We start from the raw sequence: 23,274 nt of genomic DNA, 5'->3' as shown, positions 1-23,274 counted from the left end.
ATAATAATAATAAAATAATAAATAAATAAATAGAAATGATATTTTTATTAATTTATTCATAAACACAAATATCATTTAGCCTAAATAAATTCACTCCCGGGCGTCCGTTCCCTATAAAAGTCTACAACCGCGCCTCAGTGACCTTTTTCCCTCTAGCGGGTTCGCCGGCGTCGGCCATCGTTCTCAAGTTGGTGGTTTCACTGCACGTCTTCTCCATTGATCTTTGATCCTTTTTTCTTCTTTGTTTGCGGAACTTTCGGGTGCTATCCTTGCATGTGAAGACGTACAAGGTACTTTAGCAGTAGGTTTTGATGGAATCGCTGTTAGGATTTGAAGAAGTACCAGTGGAGACTGAAGAAGATAATTCGTCGACGTACAGTCGCAAATTGGTACCCTGGTCGACTTGGAGCGAGTGGCTTTTTGTTAGTCAATCACTCTTCTCTGACTCTTCGGACTCCGTCGCCGCCGCTCTGGGAAGAGTAAGCTTACTTTCTGAGGATAGTTGCTCAACCTATCTCCGCCGCATGTTTTTTCTCCATTATGCTAATTTTTGAAGTTGTATTTCAGTCTGTAATTGTAAAGTTCATTATGCTGCACTTTTGTAACCGGCTTGATTACATTAGATTCTCCACGATGTTATTGTTGAGGATTATTGGGATTGGGAGTGTCCCACATTGGTTAATTTAGTGGAAGATCATGGGTTTATAAGTGAGGAATACTATCTCCATTGGTATGAGGCCTTTTGGGGAAGCCCAAAGCAAAGCCATGAGAGCTTATGCTCAAAGTGGACAATATCATACCATTGTGGAGAGTCGTGATTCCTAACAGTTATGTAGCTAAATTTCTTGGTCTCAGTACCCTCCATCCATCTTTTTCTGGATTCGAGTTGCTAGTTTTCTTATTTGTGGCTTACGTGTTTTTGAATCTAGATATCAACATGGAGAAGCAGAGGCTGTCTTCCAGTCGTCGTTGAAGTGACAGCATCTATAATCGAAATCCAACAAAAGGATCCCTACTTCATGTATGCTTCAATTCTCACTTTTCACCAACTTCTTTTGTGGTTATATTCACCAATCATACTGTTGCCTACTCGAGCTATTTTCTGTAGTTTTTTACCGTCATGTTTGCCAGCTTTCGAACCATGTTATAAAAGAGAATGAAAGTGAAAGCCTACATTTTGAGATTAGAAATTAGGAGCGATAGTTTTAACTTCAAAACGATTAATTTTAATTAATGGTTATTCAATAGATCGCTAACAATCAAATTGTGTATTGACCATTTCCTTCTCTTGGGTCTGTCAGTAATATTAACGCTACCATGTGTTTGAGTACATATATTTTTTGTATCCAAGGTTATATGGTGTTTTTATGTGGAAACCACTATTGGCGTTCATTAGTTTCTGTTATTCATTCTTTGCAGAAAGAACCAATCGGTGGATGCTTCAGTTCGTGGTACAGAGGAACAATTAAATAGTGTTTCACTTTCAGAGGAAGCGTTGGCCATGTTATATTGCATGGCCATTATGAGGTAATTATTTTCTTATATTGTAAGTTAAGAGGTGAAAATTTCTTAATTTGTTGCTCGTTATTCTGACCTTCTAAGTCTGATTAACTAAAGGTTATCATATGGTGAACTTTTTTTTGTATTACGTATTAACAAAGTAGTGTTGATGTTACATTTTAAAACGAATATTGAAGTATCAACCTATTGGTGCAAAGTTCACGCTTCCTAGAATGTCAATGCCATTGTTCATTTATACGGCTTAGTTGTAGGAAAGAATTTACAATTTCACGGTCTCAAACTGATTACATGAGATCCAGAGTAGCCATATTGAAAATACAGTCAATTAGATTGTTGAAATGTGTCTTCCGTTAACCTATTTGCATTAACTGTACAAGTCTGTAGTAAGAGGTTCCATAACATGAAAATAATCATTCCACATGCTTCACTTTGGACTGATTGAAGTAAGTTAGGATAGAGCTAGCTGTTTGGTGGACCTTTATATTGAATTTTTGTGCGATTTTTTTTTTCACTGTTTTCACAAGATTACAGAATAAAAGTAAACTTTTCTTCTGAAGAATCACAAAGAACTCACTGCATTCTTGGTTTTAAAGGCTTGTAAATGGTGTTGTTGAGAAGACACGCAAGAAAACAGAGGTTTCAATTGCTGTGGCAGCTGATGCTATTGGTTTGCCTCGTGTACTGATTGATATTCGTCATGGTGAGTACCACCAAAAATCATTTTGTGTGCTATTATTCTTTTTTTTTTTTTTTTTTTTTTCTTTTCTTTCCAGTTTTATGAGCTTCTTTCTCAAAGTTTTATGATCTTCCTATATATGCTGCAAATGTGACAAAACCACTTGTCAGTTGTACCGTTCTTTGATTTTTTTGCAACATCATCCATTCTCAATAATAGGTTGCCTATAATTAATTGATTGTAATTAGTTTTATATTTCTCTTGGCAATGATTATAGAGGGTTCTCATCGTGAACTTCCAGCTCTTCAGGTGGTCCGGTGTGCCTCAATCAAGGTATGACTATGAAGTATGAACTCTTAACATTCTCGTTTTTTCACATTTTAATGGCTTTCAACTTTATTTGCTCCTTTTCTTTTTAATCATTAATCTCTATTTATGATAGTTTCACTTAGCATCATTCAAAGTGGAACAATAAATCATTAACAAATTTACAAATGTGCCTGTTCTATCCTTTCTGCATTTCGTTTGCAGCAGTTTGTACTTGAATATGTCATTTCTCTATAGAACTTTTTTAAACAGTAGAAGATTAACTGAGATGGGAAGTAAACTGAAGCCTTCTTGATTTTTGATGATTTCAGGCACTTCATTGGTTGAAATCTTATTATTGGGAACCTCAGGAGAAAGCAATTCCATTTTTAGGTGACATAAGTACTACCATTAGAAAAGAAATCAAATCCAGACTTCGTGATTTGGCTTTCAACTTAAATGAGAAGCAAAATTCTCAACGTGGATCAGTGGTCAAGCCAAAACGTACATGTTTATTTTCTCCCTTTTAAAGGCCATATTTTATATTTCCTTTAACTTTTTTTATTACTATCGTAATGTGTCTTAAATGGTTTTGGTTCTAGTTTTAACTAATTTGTGGCTGACTTGAATTTCGTCTTAAATGGGAGATCTTGAGATGAGACAGATTATTTAAAGATTGCTAGATCAATACTGTTGCATCCAACACTAGACATGAGGAGGAGATAAATATAGAATTTTCTAGTCTTGGTTAATGACATGGTGTTTTTGGTTTTCCATTTTGTTCGAATAAGGTTATTTACTAGTTATTTTTTCTTTTTAAAAAGAATTAGAAGTTTCATACCCACCATGGGTTGACTTAGCCTATTAAAAATGCCCGGTAAAGACTTTGAGGGAATGAGTTCAAGTTATGGTTACCACCTATTAAGGATTTAATATCCTATAGGTTACCTTTGTAACCAAATGTAGTGAGGTTGGACAATTGTTCCATTAGAATAGTCGAAGTGCGCACAAACTAGCCTAGACACTCACAGATATCAAAATTGAAAAAAGAAAAAGAAAAGAATTAAGTGGTAAATAATCCAACCCAAGAATCTCCAAGGACTTGTAGGGATTGAAAGGAGGTTTGTTCATTGGCTAGGTTTAACACTAGTATCTCGACATCGGTCTCCAAGAATTTTTGTAATTACCTGTAGGTCTTATTCTTGTATATTAGAGCCTCTTTTTGTATGGTTGGTTATTTGGCTCTTCTGGTTTGGGGTGTCTTTCTATGTCAGTATTTCATATTCTCTTACTTCTCTATGAAAGCGAGGTTTCTCATTTGAAAAAAAGAAATTAAACCAAGAACTGCACCTCTGAAGAACCAAACCTGTTTAAAAATCTAACTTAGAATTGCTTCCCAACTTAAATAAATTCTGAAGAGATTGCTGAAATAATTGAAAAGAGTACACCATGGGGAAGATCGATAATAAGATCCATTCTCTCTTGCCTTCTTGAAAACACGTTGATTCCTTTCTAACCATCCCCCAAAGATTTAACTGTGTTGACCCATAACATTCTTGCTTTCCTTTTCAACATGCCACCTCAAAGAAGACGATGTATTCTTTTTGGCCTTCAAATAAAAAACTCATGAACGCCCATAACACTAGAGGTAAATGATGGAGGACAATGGAAAGAAGTACGATTAATATATTCCCCTGCCTCTAAGAGAGCATACAACCATTGAGACTCAATGCCCAAAAGGTACATCGTCTCTGTGCTTTGATCACATATTACAATCTAAAGTGGTACTTTACTGATAGGTGATCCATAGTTTCTCCTCCTTTTCTATTAACTCCAATCTCCAAAAGGTACATTGTCTCTGTGAACCTTGGGAGATTAGAATTGGGGAATATAGGAGCTCGTAACGAAGAGAAGGGATGTTCATTTTTAGAGTCTTAACCCCATTGGGTGCCTTTTTTGTAGTTCGACTGAAGAGAAGGGATGTTCATTTTTTGAGTCTTAACCCCATTGGGTGCTTTTTTGTTCGTTATTTCAGTAGTTGCTAAATCCATTTCCAGTCAAGAAGTTAGTGTTCTCATGTTTCTGAAAGGTGAAAGTTCCAAAGAAGGTTCAGTTCTTTGTTTGAAAGGTTATCCACGGTAGGGTTAATACTGCTTTCGAGAAAGATGCCTCTGTCGATTGGGCCGTCTTATTGTATCTTTTGTTGAAAGACGGGGTGCGATTTTGCTTGGTCTGTTTGGTGTTCCTTTTTTGACATGTTTGATTTTCAATTTGATGGGCACAGAGGTTCCAAGGAGTCATCTGATGGGCTCAGATGGTCTCATTTTACTTCATTTAAATTTTTTTCTTTAGGCGGGTTCCTTTTATGGGTTTGGTTTTTCGTATGCCTTTGCATTTTCTTCATTTTTTTTTCTCAATGAAGGTTCAGTTTCTTATAAAAAAAATGTCTCAATATGAACGATTCAAAGCTCTATTACAATCCTTTCCTTGCTGCTGATGCTAACCTCAGAGCTAAAAGTTGTGCACATGTTTTCTTGTGTTTGCAATTTTGTTCTCAAGCAGTTTAGCTCCTGATTTGAAATTTATTAATTACTATAATTGAATCTCTAGATTTAAATAATAAAATGAAAATATTAACAAATAAACCTACCTTTTCAGGTTTGAAGACAAAGACGGGCAAGACACTGAAGTTTCTTATTCAGTTATATTCTACTTTCTCTTCAGAATTTTTATCTGTATTGTTGGAATTTTTGCTAAAGGCAATGAGGTCATCAGACTTGGCCTTTCCTGAAAATTCCAAAAAATCCCGAAGCGCCGTATTGGAAGGTTGGAAGCTCGCGATCGCTAAGATCTCAAATAAGGAACCAGAATTGCTTTTAGATCTGCTCGAGGCAATTCTAGAGAAAATCAAGACTGAAGAAGCCTTGGAATATGGTATGGTTACATATCAACTTTAAACTTTACAGCCTTTTCCCTTTTAATTCTTCACTCTTGCCCTTTTCTTGCTTCTTCTCTCTCTTTCCTGAATGGTTCTTTAAACACGGTTTTCTTATTCAGAAAGTCAGTACTTCACGTCCTCAGATCACAAAATGAAGAGCTGTCAAGTCGCACAGCTTTCATCTTTGTTTGCATGGCTTGTTGAAAAACTCAAGGGCATAAAACTAAAGCGCAATGGAGAAGTTTCTTCTGGAAAACACATTCCGAAAGGTGTTCTAATGGAGTTGCTACGTAAATGCCTTCTGGTATCAGCTCCTGGGAACAAGCGACTTATGGATTCTGCCACTGATCTTGCACAGTTATTGGATGACGGTTCTCTAATGAAGAAACTGAACAAACTATCCTTTCTGAATCTATTGAATTCAGATATTCCCGACGAAGAAAATCCCAACCAAACCACTTCAGAAATCAGTTTAAACCACGTGGAGTCGCTCCGTGAAGCAAGTCGGAAACTGGAGATGATTAAGCTCCACAAAAGAAAGAACAACTTGGCAGCAAATCCAGTAGGTGGTAATGTTGGAACTTCCACCAGGTGGACTGTGGTAAATTCATGGACCCCATGTCCAATTGGTATGTTGCCTCGTCCAATCGGCTCTTCTGGTCGTCTTCCTGTTCTTGACCTCAATCCCGAGAACGAACCAGCTTCGGAAGATCTGAGAAGCAAAGAGAACTTCGAACTCGGCAAATGTAGCCACAAGAGAGAAGCCAGTTCTGATACTCAGCAACTTGATAGCGGTACTGTCAAGAAAATGAAGGAAACAAATGGAAACTTCCAATCTGAGATAGACGATGTCGAATCACCTGAAGGTGTCAAAGGGCGCTTATTGATAGGTGGGATATGGAAGAAAGTTGGGGAAGAAGAATTATCAGCCATTCGGTCTGCGGTAAGAACATTAATATAAATTCCTTTACAGTTGCTGTGGTTTTTGCTGTCTGAACAAAATCATAGGCGCATCATTCAAGTTCCAAACTAGCTTGGATAAAATTTTGTCCACATTCATGTTTTATTATTATTATTATTATTTTCAGGAGTTTAAACCATATTTGAGATATGAGATTCGAACATCTAACCTCTTGATCGAGAGCACATATTAATTATACGTGCTTTAAGATCCATAGTGATAGGAATATACTTTGGAGTATATTGTACACAAACGTATACATCCTTGTATAATCCTTCTATATTCTGTAGTTGGGTTGTTCCTATTTCCCCAAAATCCATCATCTTCTTGTGGAGTTGATGATATTCGAATGCATTTCGCTTGAACATAGATTGTTTGCCAAGCCACGGACTGTATGGGTAGATGTTGAATTAACTCCAACATTGTTGAATGAAGAGTTTGATTTGATTGTAAGATGTGAGATTTGAGTGTAAGATGTGTTTCAATGTTATTATGAACATTGTCAATATCTCCCACACTTATTTTCACATTTGAATAGAAGAAGCAATTCCCCCAAAGAAGGAAACTTGAATGAAGGAAACTATAACCGCCCAACATTTCTAGACGTTCTTTCAAGGTGTTAAAACGTGTTCCTAGATAGAGATTTTCATACCTTTATAAGTGTTAAAACGTGTTTCTAGAGAAAGATTTTCATACCCTTATCAGGAATGTTTCATTCTTCTCTTCAATCGACCTAATGCCTCAATCAAAAGCTATAATTAAGAAATTTGAAGTGAGGTTATCGGAGACACAATTAGTTAAGACATATACCATGAATAAAGGCATATCCATATTTAGATGTCTAAAATACTTTATGAGCCATACGATATATAAAATGGATTTGTGGGCTACGATATATAAAATGGATTTGTGGGCTACGTACGATATATAAAATGGATTTGTGGGCTTCTCAACCGCGCCTTCCTTTCTATGTCAAAACGTTGGATCTAAGATTCACATCAATCTTTTAAGTTCACCTTTACATCATTAAAAAAAAAAAAAAAAAAAAAAAAAAAAAAAAAAAAAAAAAAAAAAATCTCATCGTGTAATAATCAAGAGTTGAAATGAAAGTTAGTATCTCCATTATAGCGAGAGATAGGAAAAGATTAGGGAAAGAAAAAGTGGATAGCAATGATAGTAGTGATGCTTAAACTTTAAGAGACAAAGGCATTGGAAGGGAAGTGAATGGGAAAGTGATAATCACAAACCAACCTAAAACAACTTCCTTCATCATCCATTATAAATTATGCTCTTTTCTCTCTCTTCGATATTCCATGCTCGTTTTTTAATATATCTCCTCGATCTCGGGAGAGAGAATTCGTAGAAAAAAAAATGAATAAATTCACAATAATAATAATCGAGCAAAATACTCGAAACAATATAGCTAAATAAATTAAATTTTTGATAAAAAAATTTAGACTTAATTTCTTAAATCTTTACTCGAAAGATTAGATAATACTATATATACTATACTATAGTATAGTTATATATATATATATATATATATATATATATATATATATTTATTTATTTATTTATTTATTATTAAATGGTAATATAAAATTATAAAATTATAAAATAAACATCCATTCCACGTCATACATTGGAGGGAAAAAAAATATAATTATTAAAGGTAGACTAAGTTTTATAATTTATAATTTATTTATTTTAATAAAATTGAGATGGGGCCCACCCACCATAGTTCTGGTGGGTTAGTTGAGGCTATTTTTTTGGATTTAGTTTATTTATTTATTTATATAATGAAAAAAGAAATTAGATTTTTAAATGAATATAAATAGCCAATTAAAAAATGTGTTTGAAAGGCGTGCCAATCCTAGGGGCTCATTTTCATATCAAAGGGATCCTCACCTTACCCACCTTTATTCCTTCAAACAAGCTTCCTGATTGGACTTCTAATTTTGTAATAATTTAATATTCTAATTAAAATATATTATTAAACAAAATTGTTTTTAAAAAATAACTTTACCTCATATTTATTTATTTATTTAATATTCCAAAATTACTCATTGGAGATTTTTAGTATAAAATAAAATAAAAATTAATTTATTAGGCCTTTTGTGAAATAATAATTATAATTATAAAATATTTTTAAATTTATCTTGTGATAAACATAAAATCTAGTATTATATTTAATACAACAATTATTAATTTATTTTTTTAAATATATCCATCCATATGTTATACGACAAATTTAAAATTTTAGGGGTGTTCATATGACCTAAGAACCCGACCAATCTCGACTACTCCCAACCAAACTGTAAAAGTTGGGTTCGATTAAATTTTTTGAGAATTAAAATTTTGGGTCGGTTTGTGAATTGATATTTTGTTGGTTCGACAACGAGAAACAGAGATTAACTCAACCCTACTCTTAAGATTATTATAAATATTACGAATATTTAATATTATAAATTTGTGAATTCATATTTTATATTTGAATTTTATGAGATTGATCGTAGATAAATATATTTTTTAAAATAATTATTTAAAATTTTAAAGCATATAAAAGGTATATTCGTTGAAGAAATGCGTGGCTGTTGGGAGGCCACCAAAAACCAGGTCGGTTGCCCGTTGCCCGTTGCCCGTGCCCGTGCCCGTGCCCGTGCCCATATTTCTTGAGGCGCTAAAGATCAGGATTTTGTTGAATTTTCAAGAAAGGATTAAATCCCATTTTCTTAATCAATTTTAAATTCTATTATTATTTTTCAATTTTTTTTATTTATATATTAAACATATTTTCATTTAATTTAAATTTGATCACGTCATGTTATAATTAATTTTTGTCCGTGTCAGTACAATTAATTCACTATATAAATATTTTTAGTTGGGGGAATTAACTATAATTACACAATTAGCATATATTTTAATTATTTTACAAACGCAACCACACATTAGTTACTCAAATTATCATTAATTACAACTCACGTCCTTCTAGTTTGCCATATTTCAAACTATTTCCCTATACTTTGGTTTAAATTTGCCAAAAGGGTATGATTTGAAATTATGCAAACCATGGGGATCTTTTGAGAATATTTTTAAAATTGGGAGATCAAAGTTGAATTTAGAAGATTTTTGTTGGATATTTTTTAAATGTTAATAGCAACTTTAAATAAATTAATGTTTCTTAAAATAATTATTTTAGGCTACACATTTTTTCCCATTTTTTTAATAAGATATGAAATTAAATCTTATAATTAAAATATTCCGCTTTTTTTATTTTTTATTTTATTAAATATATAGCTCTAGTCAATAATTTTGAGGCTCATTTGGTCCTTTCGACCATACGTGACATTATTTGACTATAATATAATATATGATTTGATAAGACGTTAAATTTATTATAATCCAATCACACAATATAAATATTGTTTCAAATTTTGCACGTGTAAGTGATCAATAATGTTTTTAAATTAATTTTTTTAAAAAAATATTTATTTATAAATTTGTATGATTAAAGATTACATTAAAAAAAAAAAAAAAACTATTTTGAGTTTCATATATTAATTTTTTCATCAACCAACCAACAAAAATATTGATTTATTTTAATCTAAAAATTAAAAATTTTGATTGTGTGACGTGGCAAATCTGTATTATATTTTTATTATTAAAAAATAAAAAATAAAAAAAAATACTTACTAATTACTGGGGAAAAGGATAATTAATGTGTGACGTGGCAAGATATAATTGGAGAATGGTAAAAGGGTTGCAAAGAAATGGAACGCAGAGGAAAAGCCAAAGCGAGATAGCAGCCAATAATATCACGGAATCGAAAATCTTTCTAGTTAAGACGGATTTTGCTTCCCACTTGTTAGAAAAGAGGGAATCTTGGGAAGAGAGCGATGAAGGAAACGGAGGAAAGAGAGGGAGAGAGAGATGGGTTTGTAATAATTGAGATTTTAAGGTTTAACATTTGGTTTTTGTTTGATATCCACACAATAATTCCCTCCAAAACTCCCTATCTTGTTCTTCTGCTAATTCGTAATTCAAGCCTTGAGACCGGCCATTAAATACATGGGTCTCTCCTTCCCTTGTTTATGCACACAAACTGTTTGATAAATTGCCCAAGAGAGGGATTGAAGGCGATTGAGAGCTCTGTGGGTGGTGGTGGTGGAGAAGGATTTGATGATGGTCCTTTGATGAAGAACACGACTTGCTTTTGAAGTTTGAGGTGAGAAGAAAGGACCCCACCTTCTTCATTTCTTTTTATCTGCTCTTCTTCTTTGTAGCCACCATTATCTCCGCCACTAGTTCTAGATCTCCTAGTCGTTGTCTGTTGTGTGTCATTTCTATATTTCTTACAATTTTAAGGTGTTGGGTGCACCTAATTGCGGCTTATCTGCCAACAACTCCGATCTGTTTTTCCACCTTATTCTTTTGGTTTAGCTCTTTTTTAAGAAACAAAATCAGGGATTTTGGAGATATGGGTCATTGCATCTAGACTCTTATAGCTTTATTATCATTGTTTATTTATTTTTTTCGCTTCTTGGGACTCTCCAGGTGTCAGGAAACCACCATAGATTTGAGACTGCCCCACCCAATCGACAAGTTTCAGTCATGGGTTCATCCAATAGAACCAATTTAGCTCACTTGGCCCTGTTTTTTATTTGAAATGTCAGCTGGGTTTGGGCGTCTGTACGTTCGAATGCTTTAAAGGAAGTAAGATTAAGAAGCTGAGGGAGCTGTTCTAACTTTCTTTTGGTTCCTGGACTGGTGAAGTGAAGCCAACTTTCCCCACGAAAGTTTGTCTTGTGAGGTGGCTCAAGGCACCTCTAGTTTGCTCTGTTAGACTGCAGCGTGGAGCCCACCCTTGGGGTTGGTGGGCTTCTTTGAACCAATTGAAACCCACATTTGAAAGGTGCCACAGGATCCCATAAGCCATATTGAACTTCCTTTTTTGCCTTTCTTAATGATCTAGGAGGAAGAAGTAAAAGGGGCTTCATTTCAGTATTATTCCCCTCATTAACCACTGTATTCCCACAATTGGGTTCTTCCATTCATCTTTCCCCCTGTCTTTTATGCTAAATCCATTTTTTTATCCATAAAAGAAAGTACCTCTTTTCTGATGCTTCTTTGTTTCTTCCTCACTTGCCTCTCCTTCCTCCTCTTTATAAAGTCCCTCCCTCTCAAACCACTCCCACTATGGGCATATGAGATGAGGCTCTTGCCCCACTGGTTCTGGAAAGAATTATCATTCTTTACCATATACAAGGTGATCAAGAACAGTCTTTGTACATATCTTTTTAGTATTCCATCGAGGATGTCCTTGAAAAAGAAATATCTTTCAAAAATAGAGAATGTTGAGGAAAACAGTGAGATGTCGGTGTTGGACTTGCCAGAATTGGTCTTGGAATGCATTCTAGAGAGACTTCCACCGGGCGCTCTATGTAGTATGGCGGGTGTTTGTAGTTCATTGAGAGAGAGATGTATAAGTGACCATCTGTGGGAGAAGCACATACAACGAAAATGGGGTAAAGTTATTGGTCAAGCTGCTTACAGAGAGTGGCAATGGTATCTTGCTTCTAGAGCTGGTGCAAGTAATCTTAAGCAAAACAAGCAGAAGAGCATTATTAGACTTTTGTCTTTTGGTTGGTCTCTTTCATGGATCAGATCCAAGGCTAATGACAATAACACGCAACGAAATTCGCTGCCAGTTGATTCAATCATGTCTTGGTATCTTGCGCTTGAGACTGGCAGATTCTGGTTCCCAGCTCAGGTCTATAACCGTGAGGTAAACGACTCGTAATCGTATGCTTCCAGTTGTGAACAAGTCTTTTCTATGTTTTCATATTTCCCCGCTTCCTGTCATGAAGTGTTTAGCTCTATCTGATCTGAATAGTTAATAGTTAACTGTGTATTGGGCTGGCCTTTTCAAAGTATTGTACCTGATATTTGAAGTATTCAATTATGCAGAATGGCCATGTTGGTTTCATGTTGTCTTGTTATGATGCAAAGCTTTGCTATGATCCCCACACGGACACCTTCCAAGCGAGGTGATTAAGCAAACACCCACTGTCTAACTCGGCAGCATCAATTATTGCGCTGTTTTCTTTTACAGATCTTTCAATTGAGAAAATGTACTCTTTCTTACAGGTACCCTCCACATGGCAGGCGAGCAATCGCAATTGAGAATGGCGTGCAATGGCAGAGGCTTAGAGCACCGCCCATCGATACTCCTCCACACGATCTTCATATCTCAGACTGTTTGAATGAATTGTGCCCTGGTGACCATATTGAGATACAGTGGAGAAAAAACAAAGAATTCCCTTATGGTTTGTTCTTCAGCCTAGATCTCTTTTGAGCTTTCCTGCAATTTATCTATTGAATTTCTACCTGTTCTGTGTCCTAGCTCAAACCATCCCCTTTCGACTTGTTCGTCTAAATCAAAGGTATTACAGTTTGACGAAAGATCATAGAAGCAAAAGGAAAAGACCCATATGAACATAGAAAAGGAAATACTAAATAGTCGGTCAATCGTTCATCAAAGTTAGCTCGTTTTTTGTTTCTTTGGGGACAGAAAGTTCTTTTTATAATTTAAGAACTTTGTTTCACGTAATAAGAACCATTACTGTTGTAAACTTTTTATAGCGTTGCTGTGAATAGCTAATTAACTAAGGGCTCATAAACTGTGGCATATGCATTGCAGGTTGGTGGTATGGCGTTGTAGGTCACTTGGAAACATGTGATCGAAATGCTACTCACTGCAGATGTCATTATAGTGGTGAGTTTTCTTCCCAACTTCTAGTTTGATCATTTATTTTGGATTGTTGTTTGTTCTATGGAAGTTCAAGCAGCAGAGTTACTGATCATTGAGCTAGTTCTGAAATCTTTATTATAAGATTCAACTCAAAATAGAAACCAATGTTCATAATTTAAACGAAAGAACAAAGCACAAAGAATAAAGACAACCCCACAAAAAGAGTGGACATAGCCACTTAAGAACACAGAGAAGGCCTCCCAGCTTCTCCTTTGTCTTAGAAGTAGTTGTTTTCTGAACCTTCATTTACTTGTAGTCTGAGGTATTATAAGCCATTCTTCGTTGTTTTGATGAGTCATTACTTGACCTGCACTGGCATGGGCAGAAGTCAGTTTGTATGGGTCGCTGTTTCAGAACCCTATCGAAAAGCATCTCATTTTTAAAATGTGGGCCAAAACTTTTTATGCTATTTGATTGGTCCCCTAGACATTATTGTCAGTATGTCATCATTTCTACCAACATATTCATAGCTTTTGTCCCAGTGGAATGCTTGTGTCCAACCACTGATCTATTGAATTGTCTTAGTGGAGCTTTTATGGCCAACCACTCTGAGGTAACTGGACGCTGCCCAACCCTTTTGTTACCGGTTGAGTTGGTGTTGATTTTAACAATTGGGAAATTAATGCAGTCCGGAGATAGAAAAGGACCTAAGGACCTCCTTTTAAAGGAAAAAAAAAACCGAACTTGTTTAACTCGCTAGGCCTTCGGAACAAAGGGGACTTTGTTCACGTGTTGGACCATACGGCTAGTTCTATATATATACAACGGTTGGAAAGACAAAACCGATCGAGAGGAAAGTTGCTTTTATGGTTGGCGCTTTTCCATTGGATATAGATCGCACTAGCAACACGGGAGGGGGAATTATAACATCTGATCATTTAGTTGAGAGTATAATGCTTTAACTAATTTAACTATCCTTGGCTTGTTGGGTGCTGGAGTGTTGGTTTCTCTTTATTCTTAAAGATTATCCACTAGGTGCAGCTGGTTTGTACTTTGTTTTTTTCTACCTTTTTTAGTCCTTTTGGTTAGGATGAACTTTATTGCTACTTTTTCAAAATAATCACTACTTATCTGCATCTGGGATCAATATAGGACAGTAGTAGTGTAACGCTTCAGATTCATCGCTAGTAGATATTATTCTTTTTGGGCTTTCCCTTTTGGGCTTCCCCTCAAGGCTTTAAAACGTGTTTGCTAGGGGAAGGTTTTCACACCCTTATAAAGGGTGATTTGTTTTCCTCCCCCACCAATGTGAGACATCACAATCCACCCTCCTTCAGGGCCCAACGTCCTCGCTGGCACTCATTCTTTTCTCCAATCAATGTGGGACCACCACCAAATCTACCCTCTTTAGGGCCTAGCGTTCTTATTGGCACACCGCATCGTGTCTACCCCCTTGAGGGAACAGTGAGAAGGCTGGCACATCGTCCGGTGTCTAGCTCTGATACAATTTGTAACGACCTGGGCCTACCGCTAGCAAATATTGTCCTCTTTGGGCTTTCCCTTTCGGGCTTCTGTTCAAGGCTTTAAAACGCGTCTGCTAGGAGAAGGTTTCCACACCCTTATATATGGTGGTTTGTTCTCCTCCGCCAACCAAGTAGGATATCTGATATACTAGTAGGCTAAGAATCTGTGACTTCAAAAGCATTTAAGTTCGATCAGCTTAAGATTTTGAAATCATCATCTCTGTTATGAAATTTGGTGAAAACTTGGTGTTCATCAGTGACTTCTTCCATCATCAAAGTTCAAGTTGTGTGATTATCGTATGAAAGTGTAGAAGTGGTTGCTGATATGTAAAATTTTGTGAACAGAAACTGTGGTGCTGGAGTTCAATCAGTACACCCCTGGATCAAGATGGAGACTCGCAGCCATCAACCGAAAGGACCATCGAGAGGAAGGCAACGAGGTCGACGGGTTCTACGGAGGAATCCGAAAGCTTTGCTCCGGTGAAGAAATCTCAATGTGGAAACAACTTTGGCCTACAGACATCTTGGAGTAGGTAGGAGCTTGGTGCCCCCTTCACACCTCTTGAGCTTGGAGCTCATGCTTCTTCTTCTTCTTCTTCTTCTTCTTCTTCTTCTTCTTCTTCTTCTTCTTCTTCTTCTTCTTCCTCCTCTGTGTAATCTAATTACTCTGTTTCAAGGGATGTGAAGAAAGTGATTTTAGGAACAGCAAATGAATATATAGGCTTTCTGTTTAGATTCAGTAGTGTGAAGACTGTAGCTGCCTACTCTTCCTTCCACTTTGATAATCTAATAATCTATTGCTTTAAATGTCATTTTGTTTCTTCTCTTTTTGGTGGGAATGTCGTCGCTTTAATGCGATTTGTGGTCCTTATATGATTGTTTCCCACTCATGACCAAATTTTGATGCTACACAAACCACGGTGTGAAAGCCTACATCAGTTGGGGAGGAGGAGAAGGAAACATTCTTTACTAGGTTGTGAAAACTTTGACACGTTTTAAAAACCTTGAGAAGAGTTAGAAAGGAAATGTAAAAAAAAAAAAGACAATATTTACTAGTGGTGGATTTGAGCTGTTACAGATGGTATTAGAGTCAGATAGACGATGTGTCTGTGAGGAGGCTGCGCCTTGAAGGAGGTGGACACAAGACGGTGTGCCAGTAAGGACGCTGGGTCCCGAAGAGGGTGGATTATGGAGTTCCACATTGATTGGAGAAGGGAACGAGTGTTAGTGAGGACGGTGCGTCAGTAAGGACGCTAGGTCTCGAAGAGGGTGGATTATTATAGGGTTCCACGTTGATTGGAGAAAGGAATACTGCTCGGTCTTGAAAGAGGGTAGATTGTGGGGCGTGTAATTTGATGAATTTTTCAAATTGGGCTACTAATGAGGTAATTGGGGCCTGTAATTTGTTCTGCTGGGTTGTTTGTTGGGCCTTTGTGGAAATGGTTAATGGGCCTGTTTCGGCCCATTACTGTTTATTTACGTTTTCCGCGTTTCTTCTTTCTCTTCCTTTACACTCAAGTAAGACACTACCAAGAAAGGATCGAAATCATCGTTCCACAGATTCTGGTGAGCGAATTTGATTTTGAGCGCCGAGACCGGTGGAGCTTTTGCCGCTGCGATTTTCAATGCGAGGCGGCGGAATCTTGAGCCGATGAGGAAGTGGAATGATCTTTCCGTGGCAGGTACAAATTCATCTTCGCTTTGCGTTCGTTGCTTGTTTTTCTTCTCTGTTAGATCATCTTGATCAAACCGATATATCTGAGATTGAAACGGCTGCTAGCTTTGAATTCAAACTCGTCTATAGTCGAATTTGGATGTGCATGTCCAAAAGGAGATTTGCACTGCTTCGCACTGTGAAATTCCATGTTCTTCAGCTGCATTTTATGAAACAAAAAATCGTTTAGGGATTTGAATTTGCAGAAAGAATCAAGTTTCCTAGCGGAAGGTTTTAAGTAGAATTAAAAGCTTAGAAGAGACATTGAGTGCAGATGAATTTCTTATTATTGTTGAGAAGAGTTGAGAGTGAGTTGTGTTAGCTAATATAGGAAATGATACTGGGTTTATAAGTAAGGAATACATCTTCGTTGGCATGAGACCTATTGGAGAAACCTAAAGCATGAGAGCTTATGTTCAAAGTAGACAATATCATACTACTGTGGAGAATCGTGATTACTAACACACATTTACGGTAACAAAGAAAAGAATTGGGGATTGGTTCCTTTCACTCCCCTGCCTCTGCTTTTCCTCTCTCATCCTCCCACAGGATTCTCAAAGCTATATAGCTTTTCCATACATAAAATTCAAAACGGTGACCAAATGACTACACCAACAACAGCTACAACACCAACCCACACTGCACTATTTTATCCTAATATTGATGGAACTATTATCATATTTCTTGGACATTTTACGGGTGAACATAGTCACCGCACATATTTTTCAAACCATTTTCGTTGATAATGTTTAGTTTAGCTCTAAAAACTAAACTTATGGTTGAAATGCGAGTGTTTATTGTTGTCATATTCCATGTTATTAAGAACGCATGTGTTTGAGACATTGATGAATCATGATATTATGTTGCCTACACTAACCTTGACAACAAAGCCAAGATTTGAAGTCTTTAAAAAGGCGCCTCAAATATTGTTGTAAAGAAAGCTTGAATTTCTACACATTTTCATAATTCAATTCAGTTTGCTCGAACATTAACTTCGAAATGAGGAGGTGTAACCACTTGATTCTCTTCGATGATAACCAAGGAACATGTTAGGATAGAGGAGGAAGACTGGTATTGAGTGTGGGGTTGATTAATTGCGTTAGTTACATTTCCTACTAATTTAATATATATTATATATATAAACAATAATGTATTTACACGTGGCATTATCTGGTAGGGTAAACAAAGATATTAAATTCCCACGTTTTAAAGCTCCAGAGACGCAAAAATACGGTCCCGCCAATTGTGAGCCACCGGCCAAATTGACGGTGCAGATGCACCTGCACGCTCGAGCCATTCACGTAGCCACCATGTCGGTTTCGATAACGTCAAAGTACGGTGCGCCACAATTCCCGGACCCCACGTCACCCGGATTCCGATCCGCGTCCAAATACAAAAAATTTACGTCTAACTTTTATATTTATTGAAATTAGGCAAATTAATTAATTTACGTCTAACTTTTATATTTATTTCCCTAAACTTTTTGAAGGATTATTTTAATTCTTACTTTTTTTTTTTTTAATTAATGATATCAGAGTCATACGATTAATGTCTTTATTGGCACGAGACTTTTAAGTGAATTTAAAAATTAAAGAATGAAAGTTTTGGTTAAGCATAAACTTTTTGATTTAATAGGGAAATTATTATAAATAAAAAATGAAAGGATATTCAAAGAGAAGAAATTAAAAATTAATTTGGAGAGAGAATGAAGAAGTTACCAACTTCCAACGGATAACTATCTACCGCCACTCTTTCAATATTTATTGATATTCCATTAATTCTAATGTGAAAAGGAAAATAATAATAAAATAAAAGGAAATTTAGGCATTAACGATGACCACCAACCCAACAAATTGGGAAATTTTAATTTTTAATTTTTTTTTGTTTGCTTATTTGAGAGGAACTCCAACTACGGCGCATATAGCTGCTCTTCAATTCCCATATATATATTTGTTCTCATCGGTTACTGTGTTCTTCTCTTCAACGCGCCAAATTGTTCTTTCCTCAATTTCCACTCCAGGTTCGATTCTTTTCCTCTCTTCCTTCCTTTTTGACCCTTTTTCGTATTTTTTTTTTCTTCTGCGATTTCTGTTCGTTGCGTTTCGCCGTCCAGAAACTGTAGGTAAAGGGAAACGGAATATTCTAGAAGCCATTGTTATTGTGATAATTTCGCTGTTTTTCTTTAGTGTTCGTAAATTGTAATCTGTACGCTAATTGGTTTGCGTGCAGGAGTCAGGTGGTTTTTTGATTTATTTATAAAATTGGGTTATGATCGCTTGCGAGTGTTCTCTAATCGAGAATTTCGGTTGATTCTGTTCGTTTTGCTTTTTATGCGCTTGTTTCGGTGTTTTTTGGTTGGGTTGAGTACTGTACTTGTTAATGGAAGTTTGATGAACTTTGTTTTCGTATTACTTAACTTCGAGCGCTCGGTTTATTATCATATTCCGTCTCCTTTCTGGGTTATGATGCTATACTGAATTTTACAGTGTTAGAACTTGAATTTTAGGAGGCCAATGAAACTTAGATTACAACAGCGTTGTCGTTTATGATGGATAATTTCATTTACAGTCTATTTGTTTGGTTGATAATCAATGGGAAGTCAATGGAAACTCTCGTACCGGAACTGGATTCTCGGATTTTGCAGTTTCATGGCTGCTTATTCAGTCGAGCACATGTGACTGAGTTGCCGTGGGAAAATCGTGAGATGTTCTTATAAGGGTGCATTTCAAGAAGCATATAATGCCACTTGAAAAAAATTGGCTGGTGGATTTTGTATATACCAAAAAGTAGAGTAGTTCTTGGTGATGTTTTGATGAGAAGAAGAATAGCTCATCATCAATTGCATACAAGATATGAAAAAACATGCCAGTAGGCCATTGCTGTCCAATTCTTGAGTGAGCTTGGTGTGAAAATACCTAGGGAATAGTTGCTAGGGTTGATTAATATTTCTGTGAATGAAAGGAGTTTGTTCAACCTTGATATATCTTGGTGAACATCTCAGTATGAGGCTGAGTATTTGGGAGGAATGTGCCTTTAAGAATCTAAGATTGGCGCCAATGGAGGAACTATGAATGAAGAATTCATAGACTTAGATTAGAAAAATAAAGCTCATTTTAGAACTTGTTGCTTTATATCATCCATACTAATTGATGTGGTGGAGAGGTATTTTGTGAGATTCCATATTGGTTGGGGAGAACAAAGCATTCTTTATAAGGGTGTGGAAACCTCTCACTAACAGACACGTTTTAAAAACCTTGAGGAGAAGCTCGGAAGGGACAGCCCAAAGAGGACAATATATGCTAGTGGTGGGCTTGGGTTGTTACAAATGGTATCAGAGTCAGACACTGGGCGATGTGCTAGCGAGGAGACTAAGCTCCGAAGGGGGTGGACACGAGGCGGTGTGTCAGCAAGGACGCTAAGCCCCGAAATGGGGTAGATTGTGAGATTTCATATCGGTTGGGAGGAGATATTTCATATAATATAATTCGGTTGGGGAGGAGATAATACTTTTCTATCCTAATTGGCGTTCTAATTCATGAATCGCGATGAAGTCTGATTACTATGTAATGTCATTATATATTACTCTTTTTACTTGTATATGAGAGATTAAAAGAATAGTTTTAATAATTCCTTGTGTTCTTCAATCAAATGATATCACACCATTTGACAGAAGCAATTGTAAAATCAAATTTGACTAGTCTATTATTAAAGTTTCATCTGTTATTGATCTTGATTTGGCAGAAAACTTACTTGGTTTATTTCTCAAACTCAGTTCTGATTCTTGCTTCGGCCTTCACAATGTCGAGTGTGGAGGAGCCACTTGGTCTTGACAAATTGCCAAGCATGAGTACAATTGATCGGATACAGAGATTTTCCTCTGGTGCTTGCCGACCTATAGGAGACGACATAGGAATGGGGATCTGCTGGATTGAAGGAGGGAGAAGTAGCTTATCCAATAGTTGCAGGTAATCAGAATATTAATCTCTTTTCTTAAGAAAATAATCATTCTTGATTTTTCAGTTTGCTTTTGCATATTTGCTTGTGCAATTCTTGTTGATCTGGGCTGGATATTGATCATCATTTACTTATTTCTTACTAGATTGTCATTTTTATGCTTCTTCTTCTTCATTATTATGATCATTATTTTAAATCTCTTTCAACAGGGAATATGATGAGGATGCTAGAGAGACGTTTCCATGGAGAAGACATAGGAAAGAGACATCCCAAAATGGCTCTGTCAATAAGAGGACAATGAGCATAGGCTCGAAAAAGTTTGTAACTGGAGATTTTTGTGATTCCCACTGTTCATCAGGTCCTGAATACCAGACTGAGAGTAGTAGCCACCATATACAGAACATGACAAATAAGGTGATTTAGTAACATTCCTTTTAGAATCTTGAAATGTTCTACAACTAATTGAGAGGCGTTTCCTTCCAATTCATTTGTTTTACCTGTCTGCAGCCAACACTCCTATCCCTTTTTAATTGTGTTTCTTGCTCTACCTGGTACCTATCATATTCTAGACACTTAACCAACTTTCATAAGATGATATATATGGTGGTCTATGGAATCTCTCTCTTAGCGTGTTGGCCTGTTCTGATCTGATGATCTTGTTTTGAATGTGGGCTTGCAGTTTTGGAATGGTATGCCAAAGTTTGTGAAGATAGTTGAAGTGGGTCCAAGAGATGGACTTCAAAATGAGAAGGATATGGTACCAACATCTGTAAAGGTTGAATTGATCCATAGACTAGTATCTTCAGGATTGCCTGTGGTTGAGGCTACCAGTTTTGTATCACCTACACGGGTGCCTCAGGTAATTTTTGTACAAGCTCCCTTTGACCTTTTTTAACCATATTTCTAAATGATATAGAAAATTGAAAACTTTTTGTCTTTTTTGAGCTGAATATTCAGTAAGACAGCAAAAAAGTTCAGAACACCAAATTGTACCCTTTCTACTTTAGTGGTTTTGGCTTTACTGTTTATTACACCCTGATTGCTTTTGAGACGAACTAATGTATTCTTTGTCCAGTTATCTGATGCAACCGAAGTGATGGAAGGCGTTCGTAATTTGGAAGGTGTCAGATTGCCAGTGTTAACACCTAATATGAAAGTAGCTCATCTTCTAAAACAATGTTGATTCTTTTTAAGAACATTGACAGATTGAATCCTCTTGTCTAAAACTTCACCTTCTTCCAGGGGTTTCGTGCTGCTGTGGCGGCTGGAGCAAAGGAAGTGGCAGTCTTCGCATCAGCCTCTGAATCATTTTCAAAATCCAACATCAATTGTAGCATTGAAGAAAGTCTTGATCGTTATCGTGCTGTAACTTCTGCTGCAAAAGAGCTTGGAATCCCTGTTCGAGGGTATGCCTCCAAAATATCGAATTTGACATTTTCTGTCTTCTCTATCAGGGTTTACAATGAACGATTCTATGATAGTAATAATGATTTCGAGAAAAGAAATAAGGGTTTCAAGATGAAAGAAAAAGAACTTTACTGATTCGGGCACCTTTTGATAATAATTCATGTCACAAGCCCAAATCAGTATCGTTCGTTTTCTTCATCGTCATGGCCTTAGAATCCATCTCTTTGATTATAAAAAAGAAAATCAGCCAGTATTCGTTAGTTTAAAACAAGTTGAATAGTGTAGCTGAATTCATTATTATGTCAACAAGCCTTAACTCCAACCATTGAGTGACGGTTTGTAGAATTGTGTGAGATCCCATTATAAAGGTGTGGAAACCTCTCCAACGCTTTTTAAAAAACCTTGAGGAGAAATTCGAAAAAGAAAGCCCAAAGAGGACAATATCGGCTAGTGGTGGGCTTGGGCTGTTACAAATTTATTGTTATATTGAATAAAGGAAATCAAAATTTTGAATATGCATTATTTGCTGGTATTGTATTGTTCTCCACAGTCCACATTATGTTCTTGGAGGGTCCTCTAATTGATATAACTAATTGGGTATGGATTTGAATAGGTATGTATCATGCGTTGTTGGGTGTCCAACAGAAGGAGCAATTCCACCATACAAAGTGGCTTATGTAGCAAAACAGCTTTATGATATGGGTTGCTTCGAGATTTCTCTTGGGGACACCATTGGAGTTGCCACGCCTGGTAACAATTTTGAAATTAATTCAAAACAGAAATTGAAACGAGTGATTCAAACATCCCTTTATCTTCTGGTGTTACAGGGACTGTTGTTCAGATGCTTGAAGCTGTAATGGCTGTGGTTCCTGTCGACAAGCTTGCAGTCCACTTCCATGACACTTACGGCCAATCACTTCCAAATATCTTAGTATCCCTCCAAGTAAGGCCAGCAAATTGCTTCACAAGCTTGCAATAGCTTAGCCTAAGATTCATTTGAGCCAACAACTTTAACCATGAACTGATGTTTTAAATGTCTTGAACGTTTTGAACAGATGGGGATTAGCACAATAGATTCCTCTGTTGCAGGCTTGGGTGGATGCCCTTATGCAAAAGGAGCATCAGGGAATGTTGCAACTGAGGATGTGTTGTACATGCTCCATGGACTTGGTATAAAAACCAATGTAGATTTGGCAAAGGTCATATCTGCTGGGAATTTCATCAATAACCATTTGGGGCGGCCATCGGGTTCGAAGACCGCCGTTGCCTTGAGTCGTGTCGCAGCCGATGCTTCCAAGATTGAACAAGATTGAACAAGTAAAGAAGAGTTTCACTTCAAGAAACTTTCTAATAGTATGTGTTGTGTCTTATCTGGCTGAATTATGCAGCCATATACCAGATCTCAAATATAACTATCATGTGCCATTTAAGCAGAAAGTTTATGGATCTGAATCCCCTACATAATTTGAAGAGGATTTAGTTTATTGCTACAGTTATTTAAACTGGATTTCATAGACAGACTT

The 23,274-nt window shown here is 36.4% G+C and overlaps 3 protein-coding genes across 7 annotated transcripts; all 3 read left to right on the top strand.

Annotated features, from left to right (window-relative positions):
* The first annotated feature begins 85 nt into the window (after window positions 1-85).
* LOC111795041 (uncharacterized) lies at window positions 86-6,771 on the top strand. The gene is made up of 8 exons (XM_023677267.2): window positions 86-479; window positions 930-1,021; window positions 1,420-1,527; window positions 2,115-2,221; window positions 2,475-2,530; window positions 2,836-3,007; window positions 5,162-5,437; window positions 5,561-6,771. The coding sequence occupies exons 1-8, from the start codon at window positions 312-314 to the stop codon at window positions 6,400-6,402; spliced, it is 1,821 nt and encodes a 606-aa protein (XP_023533035.2). The 5' UTR covers window positions 86-311; the 3' UTR covers window positions 6,403-6,771.
* Window positions 6,772-10,262: 3,491 nt separating this feature from the next.
* On the top strand, window positions 10,263-15,488 carry LOC111794572 (F-box protein At2g32560). Of its 3 annotated transcripts, none has more exons than XM_087124243.1 (6): window positions 10,265-10,627; window positions 11,076-12,187; window positions 12,370-12,449; window positions 12,550-12,728; window positions 13,103-13,177; window positions 15,022-15,488. In XM_087124243.1, the coding sequence occupies exons 2-6, from the start codon at window positions 11,522-11,524 to the stop codon at window positions 15,207-15,209; spliced, it is 1,188 nt and encodes a 395-aa protein (XP_086980369.1). In that variant the 5' UTR covers window positions 10,265-10,627; window positions 11,076-11,521; the 3' UTR covers window positions 15,210-15,488. The 3 variants fall into 3 exon arrangements, with proteins under 3 accessions (XP_086980370.1, XP_086980369.1, XP_023532383.1); XM_023676615.2 differs by having other exon boundaries at window positions 10,957-12,187; XM_087124244.1 differs by lacking the exon at window positions 13,103-13,177 and having other exon boundaries at window positions 10,263-10,627; window positions 10,957-12,187.
* Window positions 15,489-16,230: 742 nt separating this feature from the next.
* Window positions 16,231-23,235, top strand: LOC111794571 (hydroxymethylglutaryl-CoA lyase, mitochondrial). 3 transcript variants are annotated; one of them, XM_087124241.1, is made up of 9 exons: window positions 16,231-16,358; window positions 20,163-20,355; window positions 20,554-20,758; window positions 21,024-21,203; window positions 21,420-21,500; window positions 21,587-21,750; window positions 22,365-22,501; window positions 22,579-22,694; window positions 22,807-23,235. In XM_087124241.1, exons 1-9 carry the CDS (start codon window positions 16,328-16,330, stop codon window positions 23,062-23,064), a joined length of 1,365 nt encoding a protein of 454 aa, XP_086980367.1. In that variant the 5' UTR covers window positions 16,231-16,327; the 3' UTR covers window positions 23,065-23,235. The 3 variants fall into 3 exon arrangements, with proteins under 3 accessions (XP_086980367.1, XP_086980366.1, XP_086980368.1); XM_087124240.1 differs by lacking the exon at window positions 16,231-16,358 and adding an exon at window positions 18,256-18,410; XM_087124242.1 differs by lacking the exon at window positions 16,231-16,358 and adding an exon at window positions 18,490-18,512.
* The last annotated feature ends 39 nt before the right edge of the window (window positions 23,236-23,274 follow it).

This window comes from Cucurbita pepo, chromosome 5, assembly GCF_057944985.1.
Source record: "Cucurbita pepo subsp. pepo isolate OVF chromosome 5, ASM5794498v1, whole genome shotgun sequence".
Lineage (NCBI taxonomy): Eukaryota > Viridiplantae > Streptophyta > Magnoliopsida > Cucurbitales > Cucurbitaceae > Cucurbita > Cucurbita pepo.
The sequence above is the reverse complement of the archived record's forward strand: the minus strand, read 5'-3'. Positions and strand labels throughout refer to the sequence as shown.